Raw genomic sequence first — 25,300 nt, 5'->3', positions numbered from 1 at the left:
TGTCAGTCATAAAGGGTTCATGTCAATGAACAAAGTTAAAAAACAGACAATGTATATTTAGTTAACAAAGGATTTTAAAATATAATTTCTGGTTTATGCTCACACAATTTTTCATTTTCCAAAGAACTAAAGCTGGAGTGATCCTTGTGGTAGAAGTTTCAACATCTTCTCCTCCTCCTTTTTTTTTCCAACACTGTGGATTGAACTCAGGTGTGCTCTACCACTGAGCTATGTCCCCAGCCTTTTTATTTTTATTTTAAGACCAGGTCTTGCTTAGTTCCTAAGGCTGCCTTTAAACTTGCAATCCTCCTGCCTCAACCTCCCAAGTTGAAAACTAAAAATCTTTTTAACTTAAAATGGATAAGTAAGTCTCAAAGTTTTAAATCAATCTAAAGCTTGAAACAATGAAAGAGGTTCTAGAAAGACATTATACTACGAGTACGGAAAATTTAAAAGTTCAATATATGAAAACTGATACCATAAATCAGAAAAACTTGGGGGTTATTGGTCACATTACTAAAGAAATGATCCCTAAGTTCCTTCAAAAAGCAAACTCTAGCAGGGCACGGTGGTGTACGCCAGTAATCCCAGGGGCTCAGAGGTTAAGGCAGGAGGATCAAGAGTTCGAAGCCAGTTTCTCAATTTAGCAAGGCCCTAAACAACTCATCAAGATCTTGTCTCTAAATAAAATATAAAAAAGGACTGGGAATGTGGCTCAGTGGTTAAGTGTCCCTAGGTTCAATTCCTGGTACCAAAAAAAAAAAAAAAGAAAAAAAAGAAAAAGAAAAGAAAAGCAAACTCTACTATGAACTGCTTCTAGCTCCTCAACCAAAACAAATGCCATTTTTGTTACACATATTAAGAATATTTGATATTTGGCAACATAAGGATAATATGACTTATCATCAGCAGTATTTTTAAAGCAAATGAGCTCTTCTGAAGATATGGAGTCAGAGGAATCACACAGGCTATTGTGCTTGCTCCACTAATAATCTGCCTAGCCCTTTCTCTGGCCATTAACAAGGTTTGCTAACAGGTCTGAGAAGTGGTGGCTCCTCTGTCACTAAAACATTTCAATCCTGTATTTGCCACACTCACCAGCCATCTGGTGTGCACCACTTTACTGTAAAGAGGAGCTAACTGATGAGTAATACACCTCCTTAGTCCCACTCCAACCCTGTCCTCCTCTCTTCCCATTCATCCCAGATCCCTGTTTATGTAATATTCAAAGACATAAAACAAAAGAGGATGCTCTTGTGCTCTATACCTTATAATGTAGTTTTTGTTTTCTCAGCTGTATGTCATTTAAAAATACACACTAGGCATTAAGGATGAAATTGGTTGCTAAACAGATGCAAAGTAGGAGAGAGTTAAGAATTTTCATACACAATGAAAACTAAGTAATAGGAAAAAAAAATAGCGAGTAGAATTCTCCCTAACAAATCACCAGTAAAACTAAAAACACCACATATCAATCCTGACTCCCCTGAACACAACTAAATCTGATGAACCCCTTAACACTCTCCCCAGTTCTTCAGAAGCTCTTGCAACCCTAGAAGTTCCCCCTGACTTACATTTAATCAGGATGTCTCCAATTTTAAGTTTTCCTCTGCTGAGGACGAAACCCAGGGCCTTGTTTGTACTAGGCAAATACTCTAACCAACTACTGACTTACATCCACAGTCACTATCACCCCTGTTTTAAAAATTTTATTTTGGGACGGAGTCTAAGTTATTGAGGCTGGCCTCAAATTTGCAGTCTTCCTGCCTCTTGAGGAAGCTGGGATTACCACCTCCCAGCCTCTTGAATAGCTGGGATTACAGGCATGCACTACCACGTCTGACAAATTATAATTTTTGAAAGTAGTCCTCCATTTATTTTGCTTTATGATTTTAAGACATTAAAATTGAATAAGGGAGCCAAGTGTGCTGGCGCACACCTACAATCCCAGCTACTCGAGAGGCTGAGGCAGGACGGTTGCAAGTTTGAGGTCAGCCTTAGTAATTGAGCAAGACGCTGTCTCAAAATTTAAAAAAAATATATATAAAGGGGTGCAGATGTAGCCTCAATAATGGAGTGTCCCTGGATTTAATCCCAGCACCACACACACACAAACACACAGAAGTTGAATAAGGGGATCACTGGCTCTGATCAAATGGCCTTTCCTTAAATAGATTAAATCAGAACATGCCCCTATCTCGTAAACACAGCACCTCAGCATACATGTGCCAACCTGAACGACTTTAGGTTGATGAGAAAATAGTAGTCAAATGTGATGGAGGGTAATGAGCTTCCTGGGAAGAGAGATGCTTACTTCATCAGAAGCCAGATATACACAGAGCAGGGCTACTTCTTCCGCAGTTGCAAATCTTCCTGTCTTTTGTCTCTTCAGGAAATAATTCAGTGCCTGGGATCAGAGACCATTCCAGACATCAGTGATGCTGGCTGACATGTGTGCACACCTGCAACTTCTTTAAGGTGTGAAAAGCAAGGAAATCTACAAAGGAACTATGGGTTTGCCACCTTGAAGAACCATCAGCTGGGGTTATGGTGATTCTTTCACCCAAGGTGCTCAAACTATCCATGATATAATGACACCTACAGATGCTGTGACACATCAGAAAGCTGATATAAAAGAAGAATGTTTTTTATTTTATTTTATGGTAAAACATGTAACATGAAATTTACAATTTAACTATTTTAAGTGCACGGTTCTGTAGTGTTAAAGACATTCACATTGTCTTACCACCTTCTGATCTCCAGAATGCTTTCCATCTTGCTAAAATGAAACTCCATACTTATAAAGTAGTAACTTTTCATTCCCCTCTGCCCCAGCCCCTGGTAACCATTTTCTGTCTCTATGAATTTGTCTACTCTGGGTAAGGAGGAGGAAATTTTTTAACCAAAATGTTTAAACATATTTAAAATTCTAGTAATACCTCTTCAGGATTTTCTCTGGCTTGTATTCTTTCTTGCAGAGATGGGGTATCAACGGTTCCTAAATCACAGGATAACATTCAGTTTGGTTACTTCTTTAAACCAAAAAAGTAGATAATTAAACTTTAAACTTCCTTTCCATATAATACAATTAGTGACACCCTTCTCCTTTGACTTAAAATGACAATTTCTCCTTGGCTGCCTGATCTCTTGACATGTAACTTCTTTAATAACATTACTATGATTTTTCTCAAACAGACTATGATTATTTGTAACAACCACAATGAGATGTAAATAAAATCATCCAAGCATTTTATCATCCAGTTTGCCTTAATGATCTCAAAAACATTCTTTGCTGATAAGTTTTCTGTAGGGATCCTTAGGTACAACTCCAACACTGCCATCATTCTTGGTGATTTAGGTGGCTATAAATCTTCCTTAAAATTTTGCCTATTTTCATTGGTTCTAAATTCCTGTTTTTAACCACTGTTTTAAATTTTTAATAAAAATTATGATTTGAAATTGTTTTACTTTGAAAAAGAAAAATAAGCTAGGCATGGTAGCATGTGTTCCTGTAATCCCAACAGCTCAGGAGACTGAGGCAGGAGGATTGCAAGTTCAAAGTCAACCTCTGCAATTTAGTGAGGCCCTAAGCAATTTAGTGAAATCTTGTCTCAAAATAAAGATAAAAAGGACTGAGGATGTGGCTCAGTGTTTAAGCACCCTTGGGTTCAATCCTTAGCACCAAAAAGAAAAGAAAAATAAGAATGAAACTAAAATTTTAAAGTATATGTGTTTCTACAGCAAGCTCTCCAGACTTCTTATTTATTTATTTATTTATTTTTTAGGTGTAGATGGACAATGCCTTTATTTTTATGTGGTGCTGAGGGTCGAACCTGGGTCCTGCCCGTGCTAGGCGAGCACTCTACCACTGAGCCACAATCCCAGCCCAAGACTTCCCAGATTATAACTCATATAATCTGTAATTTCTCTTTAGAGGACTTTTTTTTTTTTGAGACTGTACAGTCTAGTACTCTGGGGAACCATGTGATCTTTTGAGGTTGTAACAAATATAACAAATGCTTTTACAGTCATACCCTCAGCTTCATCTTTAGAATATGCTCCTGAGAATGCCACAGATCTGATCTCTGCTCTGAAACCATTACTTAAATTGAGCATGGTTGCGTACAGCTATAATCCTAATCACTACCACTCAGGAGGCTGAGGCAGGAGGATTGCAAGTTCAAGGCCAGCCTCAGCAACTTAGCAAGGCCCTATGCAACTTGACAAGACTTTGTTTCAAAATAAAATAATAATAATAATTTTAAAAAGAGAGCTGGAGATCCTTGGGTTCAACCCCTTGGAGGAAAAAAAAGGAAAAAAAAAATTCTTAGTTGTGGTATCATTTTTTCCATTTCTAATGGAGAGGCTGAGAATCTTCAAAATCAGAAACCCTGACACCTACATGTCAGGTGAGCCCTTTCTTCAGGTTCTTTCTCTCTTTTTACACTTTATCATAAGCAGACAGCACTTTCAACACGCTGGGTGGAAACTGCCTTAGCTAGATCACCCAGTTCATTAGAAATATTTTCTACCTTCACATTACTACAGGAACTAAGGTCTGCTTTTGCCCACTTTCCAATGTTTCCCCCCTTGTCAACAGCTTCCTTAATGTCCAAAGTTTTACTATCAGGGGGTACCTTCAGTTTCTACACTCTCCTCAAAACCCTTAAAGCTTTAAGAGTTTGCTGTCACTGAGGTGGGTGAGCATGGCATCTTACAGGGCTGGTGCTGATGGCTATTAAATGAAAACTGTAGAGCAAGCCAATGCCTGCAGATGAATTCAGCTGTCACTTGACTCTGCTGGGTCCATGACACAGACGGACAGACACCCTGTCTACGCATATCTGGTTGGAGATTCCTGACTCACATCATCAGCACCGTCCCCGTCACACTCATTCCTGCTCAGGTTTCTTCTGTGTTTGGCTCTGTGAATCACAGACTGTTCCTTGTTCCATAGACTTTGGGAACATATTTTCCAATCTTATGAAAAATCCAGCTGCTGAAATAACCACATTTTCCAAACCATTTTGCCATTTTTTTTCCTCCACTGGGTAAATAGTGCCAAGAATGGCTACATTCAAGTAACACCAATGTGTACATCAAAACCCAGAGAAACCCTCTCTCCTGTTTTATTCTTTTTCTTAGTGTTATCTATATTTACATTTCTACTCCAAGAAAAATAAAGCAGCATATCTCAATCACTGAAAATCTGTAGCTGGAAGGATATTTCATAGTTTTCCCTCCTGTAAGTGGTTTTTATCCCAAGATTCAAGCAGAATCTCTTGTGGGACTTTCCAAAAGACAGGCAGTTCTCCCCCATCAACTCCTTCCCCAAATTCTGGCATGCCATGCCCTTCAGGTTTGGAAAGTTCCCACAGGTAATTTAAAAATAGTCCTCCCAAATCCTCCAACGTCAGCAGACAACTTCTGAAAACTATGATCTTGCATAGGCAGTGTTTCTTTTTGGAGGACATTAATAATCATTAGGTACCCTCTATTCATTTTGGGTGGTGGGACTAGGTCAAAGCAATATCTATCAAACAGACACATCCACAGTTACTGAAAGTCTCACTTTTCTTCTTCCTTTGTATGAGGGGCCAGAACACTTTTTTTGATAGAAATAGCAAACATTTTTGGCTTTGAGATCCATTTGGTCTTTGCCTTTGCAGCCTGAAAACACAGCCAATACATGGCAAGTTGACTGTGAGTGTGTTCCAATAAAACTTTAAAACCAAACAGGTGGTATCCAGAGTTGGCCTGCAGACCTTAGTTTGCAGGCCCCTTTTTATTGCATAAAGAAGGGTTAAAGTCTCCTTTTGATTTCTGAGTCACCCCATGATTTGGATAGATCCCTATGCTCTGCCAGACTCCCTTTACTTTCTCCCTCCTGTCTTATAAACATGGTCTGCTTTTTAGCTTTCCCCTGATAAGGTCACCCTGGTCTGATTCCCAAATATCAGGCCCTAACAAGTTTTGTCTTAGGCACTTGATTGCAAATTGCCCTGCACATGTGGGTGGCTTTTAAATCCTTTGCATCTGTGACTCTTTCCTAATGACTAAGGGTCTCTTTCCCAACTTACAACTGGAAGACTCTTACCTTAGGAAGACCAGAATCTTTCTTTTGAACTTTTCCCAATGACAGAATACAATGTAACATTTGGTAAATGAACTTACGCAAAATGTCTCTCACAGTGGCAAACAGGATATCAGAAAGGACAAGTTCACAGCCCTGAAATTGCCGGACTCACCTGGGCACACACAGTTGCACCTAATACCCTGCTGGATGAAGTCTGCAGCCACGGACTTTGTAAGGCCAATCACGGCTGCCTTGGTGGTGCTATACACACACCTGTTCACCACTCCTGAGGGGCAAGGCAAAGAGGGACAATTGAAGGAATCAGAAACACAGTCTCTTTTAGAGAGGAAATACAAGGTAGTTTTCTCAATAGTATTTTCCTGCTTCCTCCCACCCTCCTTAAAAAAAAAAGAAAGAAAGAAAGAAAGAAAGAAATCAGGTTTTCTCCTTTAATAGGCCAGTTGCCGCACCTAGGAAAATAATTTTAGTATAGGCACAATTTAACTGAGACCCAGGTGTTGAGATGCTGCAGTTACTTAATAACCAACAGCAGTCTGCTTCTTGTTGTCCATTGCTATAACTCTTAAGCAGATTCTAAAAGAAAAAAAAAATGGAGGAGAAACAAAACCAAGCAATATATACAAGTGTAGGCACTTCTTTACATTCCTCCCTTGAGCATGCTGAGAGTGTGTGTCCTTGAGAAGAAAAGAAACATTACCTCAGCAGTAGCTGTTTCATTTAAAACTCAAATCCACCTGAGCCAGGCTGTGACATTATCTCCATTTTCCCCTGCCATCCTATTCCTTCGACTTGGCTTCTCATTCAGAGTCTAAATCAACTGTCTTTGGGAAGCATTCCTCAAACCCTTGGGCAGAGTCCCCTCCCCTATAATGTGAGGGCACTTTGCACAAACCTCTTGTTAGAACACTCTCACACTGTAGGATGGTGTTTGCCTGCCTTTCTCCTCCTTTTGGACTATGAATTTGGGGAGGCAGGTGCTCACTCTATCATTCTATCATCTTTTGTGTTTTTTGTTTGTTTGTTTTTACTTTTTCTGAGGAATAGAAGTTTATGTTAACATTTATAACTGCACTTTACCATTTTGCAGAGTAATTTCAGGTACATGGATCTTTCCTTTCTTCTCCCTTTTGTTCATTTTCTTTCTTTCTTTTTTTTTTAGACAGGGTCTCACTATGCTGTCCAAATTATGCTCAAACTCAGGAGCCTCCTACATCAGCATCCCAGGTAGCTGGGATTGTAGGTTGTACCATTGTGCCCAACTCAGTATATAATTTTGGATTAATTAACTGATAAATGCTTCCTTCCCCAGCTCCACAGTCATCTCCATGTCCATTAGAAGAAATAAAAGGGAAGTGTTAGGGCTGGCCCCAAAATGGCTGTAGTAAGGCTCCCTCACCAAAACTTCTGATGGGCTATATTCTTCTTATTATTATTATTAATTTTTTTTCTTTTTTTAAAATATTTTTTTAGTTGCAGATTATTTAGTTGTTTATATTTAATGTTGTGCCAGGGATAGAACCCAGTACCTCATGCACGCTAGGCAAGCCCTCTACCACTGAGCCACAACCCCAGGCCCTACGTTATATTTTTAGTGTGTAGCCAGGTCTGAGAACTGACTATGTAAGGGTTAGTCAAGGCCAGAAACACTGTGACTCAGTGTATAGACTCAAGGTCACACACATTAACTTGTGAGTATGCACCACTACCCCCCCTGCCCCTGTTGGTAGTGTGCCTTATTTGTTTGGCCTGCATATAAAAAGGACCTATGGAAATGGGCTGGGGTGGGGGCTAAAATGGAACTGGGGGCTGAAGCTGAAAATGGGGGCTGGCTAATGGCTATGGCCGTCTCTGAATAAAGGTTGACCAATATGCCTCACATCTTCTTCTACCTGCTGAACCCTGAATCTGTTCCCTGGGACAGAGCCCCTGCAGAACAGGAAGACAAAGAAGATATTTAATTTTATGTCTATGACAATAGGTCTGATGGTCAAGGAATGTATTACCAACATTTTAAAAAAGCAGTTTTGAAATGATATATGGGTTTTATGACCTCAGCTATGTGTACTCCCAAAACCCACAGCTCATAAGTGTGTGCGTGTGAGCATCATGAACTCCAGAGGAAGGAAGGCACTCCTACCTTTGATGCTGGAGGCCACAGAGGACATGTTGATAATGTTGCCGGATTTCTGAGCAAGCATCTGACAAAACAAAACAACTGTGAACAGGGAGATACTCTGTAGCTCAAAATACTCTGGCTTTAAAATGTTTTAATTTACTTATGGTTTGCAGAACCAATTTAACCGTGGCATTAACTATTTGTGTTAGAAACTGTTAACAGTAAACCCACAACACCCGGCCCACCCATCTGCCGCTGGGAACTGGTGGCCTGTGACACATTCACTGACATCTCTGAGGAGCCTTACCACCTTCCCATAGTCCATGACCAAGGATGAACTCCGAGCCAAATGGAATACGAATGGAAGCCAATCATTACGGTGTGTTCCTGATGTTAGGACATTATCACTCCATTCAAAACACACACATGCACACACACACATATCTTTTGTGTTGTGGAACTGGGCATTGAGCCAGGGGAGCTCTATCACTGAACTATACCCCAGAATTTTTTATTTTGAGAGAGTTGCACTGAGTTTCCCAGGATGGCCTTGAATGTCCTGCCCCAGCCTCCTGAGTTGCTGGGATTGCAGGCATGTGCCACTGTGACTAGCTCAACACCTATTTGTTGAATACTAACTGTTTGGGAGATTCAGAGATAAATGACACAGCCCTGCCTATAGGGAGCAGTCAATCAGCCAGCCAGCCTGGTGTGGTTGACATAATCAAAGTCTAATGACAGTGAAGAACTCCAGAGATCTAAGGGAAGGGTGGGGGCAGGAGGCACCAATCCAGGCTGGTGGGGGGGGGCACTTGGAGGCGAGCTCCTGAGTGGGAGGTATAAGGACAGAATTCCAAAAACTAAAGTATTAGAAAAATAAAAGAGTGTTTCAAGGGAAGGCTATCACATGTACAAACTGGGAGGAGTGGATGGGCCTGGCTGGAACACAGAGTATTGAAAGAATGAGGGTGCAGAGTTCATCAGGGGCTAAACCAAAGAACCCGAGTCAGTGACATGGAAGGGTTTAAAGCAGAGGAGGAGAGGCCGATTCAGATTTAGGATTACAGAGACTACTGTGGCAGCATTCAGAGACCAGTGAAAGCTGATGTAGTGATTGAGGAAAAGATGGTAAAAGTGGGGTCCCAGAAATGTCCGAGGAGCAGAGGTAGCAATCACCAGCTGGGTAGGCAGGACTTGATCCGTAGTTACTGCAGTGAAGTGAGTCCCACTCAGGACAGTGTTTCCTAAGGATGCCTCCCTCAGGCTTTCCCCACTAAAATGTAAATTCAACAAGAGGAGGGACTTTGGCTATTTTGTGCCCTTAGAAAGGTTACACAGTAGACCATCAATAAAATTTGATGAATCAAAATTTCCTGAGGTGCTAGATTAGAAGACAGATTGCTGGGTCCTGTCCCAAACCTAACAGAATCTATAATACACACAGCTGCTATGAATTACAAAAAGGTTTTCAAATGAACGTATGCTTTGTTAGCCATAACATGAATGTTTTTTGAGATTATAGGAATATGTGTAAGGACATGGGCACCGTGGCTGCTTTGGGGAAAGAAGCAGGAAGCTGAAAGAACTCTTGGCACTAAATTCCCATGAAATCAACAGCAAGGCAGATGGCCAACAAGAATCAGATGGACATCACTACCCTAAGTACATGTCTGATGACACAAATGGTGTGACTCTACTTTGTGTACAACCAGAGATACGAAAAACTGTGCTCCATTTGTGTACTATGAACTGAAATGCATTCTGCTGTCGTGTATACCAAACTAGAACAAATGAAAAGAAAAAAAAAAAAAAAAGAACAAGGCAGAGATGGTGGAGAGTAAGAGAGCAGCAAAGTGTTAACATCACTGCTGGGGGTAGTGCAGAACAAACTAGAGAACCGCAGGAAACCCAGCAGGGTGGTCATATCTTGAAAATGAAGTAAAGAAAGGGTTTTAAAAAGGAGGGGTCTCTATAGGTGATGCAAAGGGTCTAGAGAGAAAAAAAAATCACTTCTGTCAAGGTGAGTTTCTTTAGCAGTTTTCAGGAAAAAAAGAGGTGTAGGAAAGGGAGAGGTATGTGACAGACAAATCCAGGGTTAGGCTGGCCAAGATGATAGGGTTCTTTATTGTACTTTTTCTATCTTCTGGTTTTTGTTTGTTTGTACTGGGGATTGAACCCAGGGGTGCTGAGCCACTGAGCCACATCCGCAGCCCTTTTTATTTTTTATTTTGAGATAGGGTCTCCCTAAATTGCTTAGGGCTAAGTTGCTAAGGCTGACCTCAAACTTGTGATCCTCCTGCCTCAGCCTCCTGAGTCACTAGGACTTACTTTCGGTTCTAACACTTAGCTACTAATTGTACCTAAGAACTGACAATCTAAAATAGCCCCAAGGCATTGTGTGAATGTACTAAATGGACACCAAGGGAAGCTGTGGTGACCCAACCATGTCAAGGAAGATAGCTAGGAAAAACTAATATTTTGTGTTTCCTTATATGATAAAGGGGATCATCATGAATTGGGGTTCTCTTAAAGGGATCAGGAATGTTAGTAATGCTTACTGGTATAAACTCAGGAATGTTAGTAATGCTTACTGGTATAAACTATCTTACTGGTATAAACTATCTTACGTATAAACCAAGCCTTAAAGTCGCTCTTTCTCATTCAATTTAGTAACTAATCTACTTATAATACACTGAGAATATATTCAAGCTATTTTAATATATAAAGAAGGCTATTATGTAGGCTCAGTCTCCAGTCTTCTGAAATGCAGTAATTCTTTGGGCAAAACTTAGAAAACAGTCACCTTGGAGGCATTTGTCCTGCCCACTGACACTCATACTATCCATTCGACCCAGGACCATCAGCCAATTTTGAAGACATTGCTCACTTCTTCTAGGCTATGTTCCTTGCCCAACACTAGCTCAGGCCAGGCCCCAATTTTTTCCCTAATGGATCTTCTCCTCTGGTGGAACTTGCATTCTGCATGGACCTCTTCTTACAGTATGTTCACCTTGTGCTCTGTTTTTTGACTGATCTTTCAATCTTGCAGTGTTCTTTATTTTATTTATTTATTTTTTTGTATCTCCACATAAACAAAATTATTCTGCAACTGTTTCTGTGTTTTGACAACCTGATCTTTCCGTTCTGCCCAGGCTCTAAATCCTGGCTTCCTCTGGAAAGTTCCAACTGGTATATGTGTGTCATAGTTTATGACAGGGAAGATCCTACATAGTTAGGGCTGGAAGTGATTGCACAATTTCTGGCCCTCATTTTTAGATAGAAGAAATAAATACCGAGAAAGAGAGCATGTGTCATCTCCCAAGGCACCTGGCTGATTTGAGACAGAATTGAGACCGTGCCTGGGGACTTCTGATGCAAGTGTTTGAAACTGGTAATTAAGTTAGTCTGAGCCACTTTAAACAACTTGCACTGAATCCTTCTGATTTTACATCCTAATTATAACTACCTCTCAAAGTTTTTTTTTTTTTAAATAAATGTGTGTTATTGCCTCTTATAGATCATTGTTAAGATTAAAGTTGAGTATGGTGGCATGACTGGAATCCTAGCTACTTGGGAGGCTGAAGCAGGAAGATGGCAAATTCAAGGTCAGATTGGGCAACTTAGACCATCTCAAAATGGAAAATTAAAAGATGTAGGGATGCAGCTCAATGGTGGAGTACTTGCCTAGCAAGTGTGAGAACCAGAGTTCAAACCTTAATACCTGGGAGGAAAAAAAAAAAAAAAAAAAAAAAAAAACAGAGCTTTAAGTCATAGACAAGTTTATTAATTTACAAGTTGACCTTGGTATATTTAGAAAGTTAACCTACATGTTTAAATTTCAGCTTCACTATACTCAACACCTACTTCCTTATCTAGTATTTGTGAGTACTTTAGCAGTGGGCTCTGTTTTACCAATGAGTCTCATACATGTCTTACCCACTGTGATGTAATTTCCCCCTTACCATGGGCTCTGCTTCATCCTCATATACTGTGCAAAGGATCTGTCTTCCAAAAATACATGGAAGTTCCAAATAATATTTTATTTATATATATGTATATATAAAATATAATAATATAAATCATTTATATTTTCATTCATTCCTGGGCACACCTAAGATCCCTTATAGGCACTAAACAGATAAAACAAAACAAAACAAAAAAAAACCCAAACATTTCCTTCATTATCAAGTTAGTTTCCTTAATCTTGCTGCTAATGTTCACCTGGATCCTTCTTGACATCTGGTTGACTCTCAGAGCAAAGTATCGGCTTTGCTGCGTCCTTAACACAGCTCTTCTCCAGTCCTGGGTTGACTGGCATTCAAAACCCCCAGTCATCTAATTCAGCCAGGACAGGAGGGTAGCAGTGTCCCCTCTGCATTTCACCAGGGTTCACTTTACAAACTTGAGCTGAGCCAGTTCTGTACTCAGTCTCTTTCATTGTCTGCTATTAATGGCTTATGAGCTCATTCAAAGTCAGGGCTGCATGCATCCTACATTTATACCCCCAGAGAACCTAGTAGAATACTTCCTACTGAAAAGGGTTTTGTTTGTTTGTTTTCAATTTATACTGGGCAATGAGTATTTCTTTCCTGTTGCTATTGTTTTTGTTTTAATTACCTGCCCTGCTAACTTGTGTAGCAATCAAGTCCACTGTACTTTCAGTCCTTTTACAAGACCTAAATACTAACACTCTTACGAGGAAAGTATTTACACAAAGGAGCGAGGTTTACCCAAACAAGAAGGCTAAACTCTTCTACATATTTTTATAACTGTGCCATATCACAAAACAAATCACTATATCCCCAACAGGTAAGGTGCTCTGTCCTAACATGCCTTCATAATATTCCAGTTAGAAATGCCATTTCTTGCAGCAATTCAACCTTTCAATGCTGGTGGAATGTGTTGTGATTCAATTGTACCTTTATTCAGTCATGCTGCAGGGACAGTGGGCTGCATCCGTTTCATAAGGCTGTCATAAGACAGTGCCAAATATGGGGTGTTTAAGGATAGAAATTTATATGTCCTAATTCCAGAGTGCTTGCTAGAATGATTTCCTTTGAGGCCCACTCTTTGGCATGTAGATTGCCATCTTCTGTCTCGATGTTGGCATCTGTGCTTCTCTGTGTCTTTAGTGCCACTTCCCTAAAAGGTTTCTAATGCTTGTTTGTAAAAGTAAATTTAAAATATCAATGAGCTTTATGAAGGCTGGAGAATTAAAAAGAAGTTAACTCAAGAGGAATGTTTGCTTTCTTTCATTTTATTTTTGGTACCAGGGATTGAACCCGGGGGCACTTAAGCACTCAGCCACAACCCCAGCCCTTTTTAAAATATCTTATTTACAGACAGGGTTGGGTCTCACTAAGTTCCATAGGCTGGCTTTCAACTTGAGATCCTTCTGCCTCAGCCTTCTGAACCTCTGGGATTATAGGTCTGTGCTCCTGTACACCCTCTCTCTTCTCTCTAGTACCCCTGTGGCTCAGCTAAAGTAGGAGCTAAAGGAGAATCTTCAGGGTAGAGAGAGGCAACAGGGTCCATCCATTCCCAGTGCAATTGAGGAGGCACTGAATTTTCAGGCTTCAAATTTGGGTTTTAGCCATTGGTTGGTTGTGTGACCTTGGGAAAGTGACCTAACCTCTTGGTTTTACCCTCTGTTTAGTCAGTGGATGTATGTTATGGTTTGGATGTGAAGTGTCTCCCAAAAGCAAGAAGGTTCAGAGGAGAAATGATTGAGTTCTAAGAGTCTTAACCCAATCAGTGGATTAATCCCCTGATAGGGATTAACTGAGTGGTCACTGAAGTGGTAGCGTGTGGCTGGAGAAGGTGGGAATTAGGGCATGGCTTTGGGTATAAATTTGTATCTGGTGAGTGGAGACCTCTCTCTCTACTTTCTGATTACCATGTGAGCTGCGTCCCTCTGCCACACCTTTCTGCCAAGAGGTCCTGCCTCACCTTGAGCCCCAAGGAATGGAGCCAGCCTTCTATGGACTAAGACCTCTGAAAACGAGAGCCCTCAAATAAACTTTTCCTCCTCTACAATTGTGCTGCTTGGGTTTTTTAGTTAACAGCGGTGAAGCAGCTGATTAAAATAATGTGATAGGATAGTAACTATCTCATAGGCTTCTTCACAGTACTTACAACTCCTCCACATATTCTATGTCTATTTAATTACCTGTTATCCTGTTTCACCCTTCAATAATGAAAGCTTTCTCATAAAAAGGATTTTGTTTGCTGATGGATCTTCTGTGGCTGAAATAGAGCCTGGCATGTAGAAAGTGTTTAATTTATTTCTTGAATGTATGAATAGAGAGGTTAAGTGAATTAATTGATATCAAATGCCCAGACTTAAATGTTCAGTGCACACTAGTTGTTCTATAGTCACTCCCCAGCACACACGGGCATCCTTCCTAGGTGCCCAGCATGGAGACCTAGTGTGGTGCTAGCCTGGTGGTGGTGGTGGCCTTACTTTAGGAAGGAATGCCTTGATCATCAGGTACATGCTGCGGACGTTGAGATTCATGGAAAAATCCCAGTCTTTTTCCTCACAGTCCAGGATGGTTCCATGATGAACAAAACTGAAAGAGGGATTAAACAGTGGTGTTGGTGATGTCACTAAAGGGCTAGGGACAAAGCTCAGCCATAAAGTGCTTGTCAGTATGCATGGGGCCCCAGTTCAGTCCCTAGCACTGTTCAAAACAACAACAACAACAAAAAACTGCTATTAAAATGTATAATTCATTTGTGAATCACTCTTATTGACTTAGACCCTTGTCTCTTTGCCTTATCAAGACTTTAAATAATTCAAACATAGTATCACTTAGCATATTGTTAGTAAGGATCCCAACAACTTAAGCTAGAACGTTTGTTATCTGAGAACAATATTCTTTTTTTTTTTTTTAAAGAAAAAGACAAGAGTTTGGGGTTTCCAAACCAGAGAAGCTCTATATCAGCTGCACTGGAAACATCAATGCTATTAAAAACAAATAATGAATCTAAGATATCGGCCCCATTCAACTCTATTTTAAGAGCAACAGTGCCCTCAGGTGGTGTGAATTGAGTGCTCTCCAGAAAAATCATTGGCAAGAAAACCAAGTGTGAATCAGTGTCTCAGGATAGCAAAGCAACTTGGCTGCTGTTTACTTGCACGGCAGAACAAAACCAAACCCTAAAATAATCTGCTTTCCTGTTCCAGTCACACTTCCTCAGGGAAGCTTCCTTAACACTGAAGTCCTTATTGGTTTCGTTATGTAATCAATTACTAAGTATTGTTGGTGGGGGATTCCCTTGTGCTACAGGACTCCCAGTTTGGTCAGACAGGTCAGCCCCCTGCCAGCGTGAACCACCAACCACATGCTGTATTTCTGTATCCTCTACACTGCTGAAAATTTAATAAATGCTCAAAAACTAACTTAGCTGTTTTTGTCATGTCTCGAGGTATATTCTTACATTTTAAAAATAGATAATCAGAAATCACTATTTCACTTCCAGACACTGATACAGCACTGGTACTTCCACCGCACATGACACAGCATTGCACCAGTACCAGTTGTCTTCCATGGTCTGAAACTGCTTTTAGGCCCCAAGTGCGTGTCTCTCTGGTTGTCTTACTTGCTGAATCTTACGGGTAATGAAAATGCCATCTGGAATCTAGTCATACTTCTCAAGGAATGTATCAGGGTCCACAAAGAGTAACTTTGCTATATTATCAAAATTATTTTTTTTTAAAAGTCATAGAAAACTTTCTGAAAGTGAAATCAAAGAATTATAAATTACCCAGCAACATTAAAGAGAACATCAATTCTTTCAACCTCACTGGCAAACTGATCAATTTGTTTCTTCTTTGTGACATCAAGGACACGAGTTTGGATACCTGAAAGTGAAATAAAAGACACTATTTACTATGTGGCACATATATACAATAGAATATTACTGAGCCATAAAGAAGAATGAAATTATGACACTTGCTGGTATATGGATGGAACTAGAGAATATCATGCTAAGTGAAATAAGCCAATCCCCCCAAATCAAAGGCTGAATGCATTCTCTGATATGTGGATGCTAACACACAAAAGAGGCAGAGGATGTTCACTGGATTAGACAAAGGGGAATGAAGGGAAGGAAGCAGGGATGGGAACCGGATATAGCTTTCCTATGCTCGTATATGAACACATGACCTGTGTAACTCCACATCATGTGCAACCACAAGAATGGGATCTTAATAAGAATAAGACACTCTCCATGTATGTGTAATAGGTCAATATACACTCTACTGTCATGCATATCTAAAAAGAACAGATATAAAAAGAAAGTTTAAAACATAAAGTGCACTGAGATTGTACACACGCACACACACACACACGCATGCACAATACCCACTTACCAATAACCATAAAAATGTTTAATCTTGAAAATTTAGCAGTTTTTGAAGCATGGAGAGTGAAGAATGCAGTATCTGCCCAGTTAAGGCACACAGGATGGTGGGCTGTCATTACAGGGTCTTAAGAATCTTAAAAATCTCATTAAAATGTATAACATCCCCCCAATGCCCCCATCCCTCTTCTTTACCATTTCTAAATTGAACAACAGGCTCCTTTCTGAGTGATGCCTTTAGGGTGAACGCTCACTGAGTCACATTAGACGTGTCCTAACCCAGCAGCGAGGACAGAAGTGGCACATTTCAGCCCATTCTTTCCCCAAAGACTGTGTTGCCCTTGGACTGGTTACTAAAACAAACCTGTGTTCTCTAACAAAATCAGCATTTATGTCTCTTTAAAAAAAATACATATGTTTTTTATTATTTTGATATACAAAGAAAAGATTAACAAACAGAGAAAAGGAAGACTGAATTTTTGCTTCAGCAAGACTTCACTTCCAGTACAGCAGCTTTATTTTGATTTCTTGGCATTATAATTCAACATATTTTGATTCAATTGGCTAATTCAAGGACTAATGTGAGCTTGATTCATGTAACTTGTCCTATTTTACTGAACAGTTGACTTTTTTTTTATTTTTAGTTGTTGATGGACCTTTATTGTATTTACTTATTTATATGTGGGGCTGAGACTCAAACCGAGTGCCTCACATGTGTGAGGCAAGCGCTCTATTGCTGAGCTACAACTCCAGGCCCTGAACGGTTGACTTTGAAATGGGTTTTCTGTTCTGATTTCTTTCAGGGTAATTGCAGTGCTCTGAGGTTGGAGTTAGATTGAGTGCCCTGCAGTAAATGTAGTTGCACACCCAAATCAGCTGGGTGATCTCTTAGGGTTTCTCACCACGATATGTGACTTTAGGGCTATGCTATCCCAGGATGGTAACCACTAGTGAGCTACATGTGGCTTGTGAGCACCTGGAATATAGTTGGTGTGATCTGAAACATGCATATATGTAAAATACACGTGGATTTTGAAGATTTAGTATGAAAATGCTGCGATGTTGGTCAAAGGATACAACCTTGCAGTTAGGAGTAAATTATGAAGACTAATTTACATAGTTAACACCATGTATTGTATGCTTGCAATTAACCAAAATACCTTAAGTATTTTCATCACACATACAGAGAGAGAGAGAGAGAGAGAGAGAGAGAGAGAGAGAAATATGTGAGGTGATGGATATTTTGGATATCAAAATATCACATTGGGCTGGGGATGTGGCTCAGTGGTTAAGCACTTGCCTAGTATACAGGAAGCCCTGGGTTCTATGGGGGGAAAAATTCCCCAAAGCAACGGCAACAACAATAAAACCAACCACATCATGGTGTACACCTTGAAAACACACAATTTTTGTCAGTTACAGTTACAACTGTTACAACTCAATAAAGCTGAAAAAACTGATCGAGGCTTGTAATAAAGTTGTGATAGTTCAAATCAAAAGATTAATTATGAAAAAGAAGGTATAATATTTTGCTAATTTTTAGTACTGAGTACATGTTGAGATGATAATATTTTAGATAACTTGGGTTAAATAAATAATAAAATTAATTGCCACCTGTTTTACTGTTTTAAAGTGGCTGCTAGAAAATTTACCAATACACATGTGGCTCACATCAGGTTACTTTTGGACAGGGCTGCTGTAGAGAACAGAACAGAAGAGTTGTCGTGAATAGGTAACCTAACAAGTCTTCACACATAGCTTGGTAATTTGAAACTTAAGTTCTCAACATATTGATAAATAAAAAGTTTTAAGTATATATCTTCAAATTTCTTTTTCCAGTCTTTTTCTCTTTCTTTCTTTCTTTTGGGTAATAAACTCAGGAATGCTTTACTACCAAGCTACATCTTCAGTCCTTTTTAATTTTTCATTTTGAGACAGGGTCTAGCTAGGTTGGGATTCTCCTGCCTCAGCCTCCTGAGTCTCTGGGATTATAGGTGTGCACCATCTCTTGCCCTTTTTCTTTTCTTAGAAGTGGAATTCAGTTTTGCTTTGTCCTCTTCATGACTACCATGACTTCCTCTATTGAAGACAGGAAGAAAAGTCCCAGCCTTATGCCACAGAATTCAAGTGCTCATGTACTTGTTAGAGGTGGCAAGACACCTGTTTCTCCAGGTTTTGACTCTGAGAGGTGATGCTTTCAGTATCAGGGTAGGGAGGAACTACTGCCAAACCACTGGGAATGTCTTCTGGATTAGTCAGTGCACCAATTTATAAAGTGCTGCTGGAGTTAATATCTGTCAAGCTGTCAAAAGTGTCCACACTTGCAACAAACAGTAAAAGAATCCCAGGGCCATCGCAGAGTCCTTCCCAGCTGAGTCTGGTCATTATTACAGAGCTGCTTTAACCTCAGAGACGCTGTCCCTCACCTCAGATGGAGCCTCCCAGATGCTCTTCAGGTGATGGACTGTAATTTGGAAACTCATCTGATGTATCAAGAATAGCTCAATGGGCTGGGGTTGTGGCTCAGCTTGCCTTGCATGTGTGAGGCACTGGGTTTGATGCTCAGCACCACATAAAAGAATAAATTAATAAAGTTGTTATGTCCGACTACAGCTAAAAAAAAAAAAAAGATATGAGGCAACCACATCGTAAAAAAAAAAAAAAAAGAATAGTGTTCAAGGCCTGTGGATGTCGCTCAGCCTGCTACTTGGAGGCTGAGGCAGGAGAATTGCAAACCACAGGTCAGCCTTGCAACTTAGGTAGACCCTGTCTCAAAAACAAAAATTAAAAAGGTCTGGGGATGCAGCTCAGAGGTTCAGCACCCCTGGAGTCAATCCCCAGTACCAGAATATTCTTCTTTTATTATTTGATTTCATTTTTTTCCTGGAAATAGACGGTGTCCTCAGAATTCTTACTCTATGAGCTAATCAAGGAAACATGTCTTCCAAGAAAAAAATGGATGGTCTAACTGCAATCCTTAAGAGATCCACAATGATCAAGATCCCCAACAACAAGGAAAATCTAAGAGCTGGGTGCCTGGATATGCACACTAATCCCACCCACCCACTCAGAAACCTGAGGCTGAAGACCTAAGTTCAAGGCCATCCTGGGTAGGTTAGGGAGACCCTGTCTCAAAAAAAAAAAAAAAAAAATGGCTGGGAATACTGCTGAGTGGCAGGGCACCTCTGGGTTCATGCCCAGTGTGAAGGTGGGGTGGGATGGGGGAGCATACAGGGCAGAAAAGTGGCCTGAATGTGGAGAAGGCCAAAGACATTCATAGGGACACTCAGGTTCCTTCCGCTCCACAAGAAGATGAGCATTACTGTGAAATGGACCCAGAAAACAAAGCTCACAAACAAATCAGAGTCATTAATTATTCACCAAAAGGAACAAGAATACAAGATCTGCTGTCTTACTGTGGGAAGAGCCGCTTTCCAGCATTTGATAGTAACAATGTAGAAAAATCATGTGAAACAAGAGATTGAAGTTAACTGTTCCCCCAAATACAAAATCGCTGATTAACCTCCATGTTTGAAAGTGTTTAAAAACTGAGGGTGGAAGCACAACTGATCCCAAGGGCATGGTGGCGGTGGACAAACGCAGCTTGTGGTGGGACCTGCACAGCCCCAGGCTCTGGCTCATCATCTGAGCCCTGCACCCACAGTGCCCCTTCCTCCGTTACCCAGATTTCATTTAAGGACACAGATTTTTGTGTGTTTTGAGGCCAATGAGCCAGAATCTAAAGAGGCAGCCAGTGTTGCTGAGCTAAGGAGCTCATTAAGCAATCCCTGGCATATAGGAAGCTCTCTCTCTCTTTCTTTTCTCTCTCTCTCTCTCTCTCTCTCTCTCTCTCTCTCTCTCTGTGCGTGTGTGTGTGTGTGTGTGTGAGTGTGGTGCTGGGGATTGAATCCAGGGCCTATGCATGCTAGGCAAGTGCTTTATCGCTGAGCTACCTCCCCAGGCCAAGGAGCTCTCTTGAACCTTCAAATGTCATTGCTTTGTAATGCCTGACAGACTCTGAACCCCAAGGTCCAGCTGCTCAGTGGCTTACCTGGGTAGTTTTCCAGTTCCTGAAGTTTGGACTCATTGATGTCCGTGGCTATGACTTTGGCACCTTCATTTGCAAAAGCCTGGCAGACACAAAGTACAAATAACTACTTCATTTACTCAATTAAAATGCTCGGAGGAATGGAAAACATCTGATCTTTTTTCTTTTTTTCTTATTTTCATGGCTGTTTCCCCTATAAAATACGTGGAATTTCAAACTACCCAGTCTTGCTTCCCTTTCCCCACTCTGATTATTTTTATTTATTTTCATCATTCTTTAGAACAATGTGACATATATTCTGCATGTCTTTTGACTTTTTCTCTTTAATATCAAACAACATAGTATTTATTTATTTATTTATTTATTGGTACTGGAGATTAAACCCAAAGGCACTTAACCACTGAACCACACCCCCAGCCCTTTTTATTTTGAGACAGGGTTTCACTAAGTTGCTTAGAGCCTTGCTAAGTTGCTGAGGCTGGCTTGGAACTTACCATCTTCCTGCTTCAGCTTCCCGAGCTGCTGGGATGATAGGCATGCACCACTGCGCCTGGCTAAAATTCTGTTTTTAACACTTCTTTAAAAAATGTTGTTATTCCATTTTTAACTAGATTCCAAATTATAAGATAAAAGGGGTTGAATTTTCCTCCTAGGAGTATACTAGCACTTTCATAAAGCTCAATCATGCCCCTTACGACACATTATTAGCTCAGGTAGGTGGTATAATGTGGGAGAAGTTGAGGTAAAGCACAAGACAAGGGTAGCCTGACACTTTTATAACTCTGGAGTCCTAATTCTGAATTGACATGATTTCAGAAAGCTATGCACCTCTGTGAGACCCTGCAGTAAATTTATTATGGTACAGAAACATTTTTGAGGCAGAGAACTACATTTCTCAGCATCCACGGTTATGGGTGATATCACATACTCTGTGGATGTATTCATTCCTTTATCTGCTTCAGGTAGTGTGACTTTTTTGGTAACTTATGACAACAGAAAGATAAAGTTAATTTAAAAAACAAAATGCCTGGGGGTGTAGCTCAGTGGGAAGAGCACCTGCTCAACATGCTCAAGAGCCTGGGATCACTCAGTGCCTGCCCCCAAAGCAGAGCAGAATCAAATAACCATAGTTCAACATTTATATTGGGCCACATAATTCAACACTTCAAAAGTGGGCAAGTAAAGAAGACAGTGACTCACCACAGCAGCTGCCCGGCCGATCCCCTGAGCGGCAGCTGTTAGGATGATGACTTTCCCATCAAGTCGACCCATGAGGAAACTGTGGTTTAATCTAAAGACAAATGCATTCCATGGCTTACACTGTAGCCCCTGGTCTTGTGCAGGCCGTGACGTCTGGAATTACAGCTCTGTGTGCTGCCGTAAGAATGTGAAGACAGCACCCCTGTTCCAACAGTCCCACCATCCGAATGTCCTGGACACTTTACTCTAGATACCTAGCCTTGTACCTCAAAATCATTCAGCACAACACACTGAGGTGATGACGGGCGATGGACTCCGGATGGAGAGGACACCTCTGACCCTGCTTCTCACTATCCTCCCTGCTACCCCTGCACCCATTGCTATAGCATCGTTTGTGTCCTTACCACCCAGGGCTGCTTCTCGATTTCTCTCCTGTAAACTTCTGTTGAGGTTGCAATATCAATAACTTATGATTTTTTCCCCTTGTTCGTTGAAAAGATTTCCTGATTGGTCTCAGAGATGAACAAAAGGGCTGGAAAAATCAAATCATGTCCAATGTCCCCATTTTACAGAGGAGGGAACTGGACCTGCCCGTTAATAAAGCCAGTCAGTGGCAGAGCCAGAACTAAACTTGAATTTCTGGCTCTTTTGCTGTGAGAACAATCCTTCACACCACACTGCAGATCCTCTTTTACAAATTAAACATGTAACAGTAACACTTGAACACATATAATCAGTAATTTCTAAAAGCAAAGAATGAGAAACTCTGACATAAGGGAAATTCAATGTGCATGAGATATCTGGCTAAGCTTGGACTGCACATCATAGGGTGAGAGGAACAGCTAGTGATGAGCTGGGATTGGGGGAGAGTCTAGTGGTGATCAACCTTGTTCCTTTTCTTGCTCTGCTCTGTCCTTCAAGTGTACCTCTGACTTCATACCAACTCACAAAGTGGCTGCTGTGGCCCAGACATCACATTCATATTCTAGGAAAAAGAGAAAGGGAGGAGTAAAAAACTAAAGCCTTTCAGCTGGGCGTAATGATGCACACCTGTAATCTCAGCCCACCAGGAGGCTGAAGCAGGGGATTGCAAGTTTAAGGCCAGCTGCAGCAACATAACGATACGCTGTCTCAAGATAATAAATAAAAAGGGCTGGGATTTGTGGCTCAGTGGTTAAGTGCCCCTGGGTTCAATACTTTGTACCAATACACTAAAGCCTTTCAGAGAGGCCTCATTTTCTGAGGAATGAAATTAACTAAATTATGCTATGTGCACATATGAATATGTCACAGTGTATCCAACTATATGTATAATTATAACGTACTAATCAAAAATTAAAAAAAAAAAAAAAGAAATTGGAAAGTTCTTGGAAATTTCCACCTACATTTCATGACTCAGACCTGTACAACTTGGCCACCCTAACAACAAAGGAGGTGAGCAATTTGAGAATTTTGTTTTCCAGCCATGAGAAAGTGAAAAGCAAGAGGGAGAGTGAGTTGGATGGGTGCCTAGTGAGCCACCTGATTGCACTTGCACAGATGGCCCTCACTGTCACTCTGCTCACTTGCCTGCCTGATAGAGTAGAGGTTGCAGGCCTGGCCCGTACCTGCCCCCCTGCCCTGTACCCAAGGCACCCTTTCCTTTCATGCCTCCACACCTTGGACCAAACTCCACATACTAAAGCACCAGTTCTTCTGTAGGCAGTGGGCTTGAGGATGCATGGAAAGGACACCACATGATCAGAGATGTATTTCAGAAAGATCACAGCAAAGAACAAGCCTGGGCAGGCGCAGGGCGGTGTGGGTGGGAGGTCCTGCAGTTGGTCTGAGAGGTGCTGGTGAAGAGAGAGACCTGGAGGATGACAAGCGTGTCAGAGATGAGACACCGGGGCCTGGTCACCAACGAGATGCTGTGATTTGCCCATTGTTGTACAGAGATGAGTGCAAACCTGGGTCTTCTGACTGCAGGTCCAAGAGACGGCCCTGTGGCTCAGGGCACTGACACATGATGCTTGCAAGCCCAGCAGACCTCTTTAAACTCCCACTGTGGCTGCAGGAGCCTGTAGCTCACTCACCCCAGATGGCAGGAGGTGATCAACCATGAGGAGTTTGTCCTGAGGCCACTTTTTCAGAGGCCATTTGGAGACTAAGGCAGACCCATTTCCAGGAGATAGCACCTTTCTCATGGCTTGACCTGGCCGACTTTCAAGACTGCCTTGCTGAAGGTCTCCTAGACTTTACAGCATTCTGGATGTTTCCATCCCACCTGGCTTTGCTCTTTCTCCTTTCCGTGGTGATCTCATGGCTCCTCAGCCTTACCTAGTTCCCTCTGCATTTTCTGGCACAGGAACATTTCCCCAAATACCATCCACACCTGGGTAAGTATGTCTAGGAGTCGGCCTCTCCGAGGACCAGACCCAGACAACCACACCATCATAACTAGTTCCCATCATAACTAGCTCCAGGGACCAGCTTACAGCTCCCTGTTAAGTGGAACTAAGTGGAACTAAGCTCCACTTAGTTCCCATTTGTTAGGAAACAGAGTAGTGGTTTTTACACTGCCTGACCTACTCTGAGACAATGAATATTTTCTTCTTACGAGAGAGATAAAATTTCACTTTAAACACAGAAGAAGTTGGAAAAATTCTACGTGTACTTTAGAAAGACTCTAGCTCTCTTTATGGTCCTCCAGTCCTAAGCATGGTGTATTGAGAAGCTGTTATTTTACAATACCCTTCTAGGTAATGTGGGGCTCATGTCACTGTAAAGGCACTTGTCCAAAGTTAAGCATCTCTGACACCCAGAGAAGCAGGTAATGAACACAAAGCATTCTTTTTTACTCACTTTGAAAACCTCCCCCTACTTGGCCTCCCTGTTGTACTGAGTCCAGATTTTGGAGCCAAAGCTTTCACATTATGTAAGTTTCATTCTCAAACTAAAACAGATTTCTTTGGGAGAAATGAGTGCAAACATAGCCAGACATGATCAAAATCAGGCAACTCCTAGTAAATTCAATGTGAACATTGAGCACATTGGTTTTCTTACTCTAAATATTGGGGGACAATGTTAATTTTAATCAGCAGAGGCAAAAATAGAACATTTTAAGGATATCTAAATGTTTCCATGAGCCAGACAGAAAAATAATCACTTAGGATAGATACTGTAAAAGTTCTCCATTTCTTTAGCTACTTTGAATAACTTATAAATATGGTAAATTTTAAACTTGTTAAAAAAAGACCTGTATTTATCCTGATCTAACTGCTGAGATTAATCTCAAAATATGCAATGTACAAAGCAAAGCAACATCTGAGCATTAAATCTTCCCTTCCCACAGTCCAAAGTTTTTGTTTTATAAGTATTAGGAAATCTTACTTTAGAGGAATGAGTACTTGGCGTCTCCTCTAGATCCACGCAGGAAGGAGTAATAGACTTGAGATCTTTGTTCAGAAGCAAGTCAAGCGCTCAATAATGC

The 25,300-nt window shown here is 40.9% G+C and overlaps 1 protein-coding gene, 1 long non-coding RNA gene and 1 pseudogene across 5 annotated transcripts in view; 1 reads left to right on the top strand and 2 right to left on the bottom strand.

The window, feature by feature from the left end:
• Window positions 1-2,946, top strand: part of LOC114092897 (uncharacterized) — an 11,451-nt gene extending 8,505 nt beyond the window's left edge. The window contains exon 2 of the long non-coding RNA XR_003582821.3: window positions 2,393-2,946. This is a non-coding gene — a long non-coding RNA (uncharacterized lncRNA). The remainder of the gene's footprint in view (window positions 1-2,392) is intronic.
• Bdh2 (3-hydroxybutyrate dehydrogenase 2) overlaps window positions 1-25,300 on the bottom strand; it is a 26,261-nt gene extending 961 nt beyond the window's left edge. The window contains exons 1-11 of one of the 4 annotated variants that reach the window (XM_027935496.2): window positions 25,201-25,287; window positions 23,487-23,680; window positions 22,715-22,813; window positions 21,829-21,919; window positions 20,632-20,710; window positions 15,984-16,080; window positions 14,677-14,785; window positions 8,235-8,295; window positions 6,249-6,362; window positions 2,940-2,998; window positions 2,315-2,407 (exon numbers count right to left, since the gene is read on the bottom strand). In XM_027935496.2, coding sequence (XP_027791297.1) covers window positions 2,315-2,407; window positions 2,940-2,998; window positions 6,249-6,362; window positions 8,235-8,295; window positions 14,677-14,785; window positions 15,984-16,080; window positions 20,632-20,710; window positions 21,829-21,900 — 684 coding nt within the window. In that variant the 5' untranslated portion in view covers window positions 21,901-21,919; window positions 22,715-22,813; window positions 23,487-23,680; window positions 25,201-25,287. Of the gene's footprint in view, window positions 1-2,314; window positions 2,408-2,939; window positions 2,999-6,248; window positions 6,363-8,234; window positions 8,296-14,676; window positions 14,786-15,983; window positions 16,081-20,631; window positions 20,711-21,828; window positions 21,920-22,714; window positions 22,814-23,486; window positions 23,681-25,200 lie in introns of all 4 variants that reach the window. The other 3 variants (XM_027935495.2, XM_027935497.2, XM_027935494.2) reach the window with 3 other exon arrangements.
• Window positions 18,987-20,048, bottom strand: LOC139706476 (derlin-2-like; annotated as a pseudogene).

Source organism: Marmota flaviventris, chromosome 7 (assembly GCF_047511675.1).
Source record: "Marmota flaviventris isolate mMarFla1 chromosome 7, mMarFla1.hap1, whole genome shotgun sequence".
NCBI lineage: Eukaryota > Metazoa > Chordata > Mammalia > Rodentia > Sciuridae > Marmota > Marmota flaviventris.
This window is presented reverse-complemented; position numbering and strand designations above follow the sequence as displayed.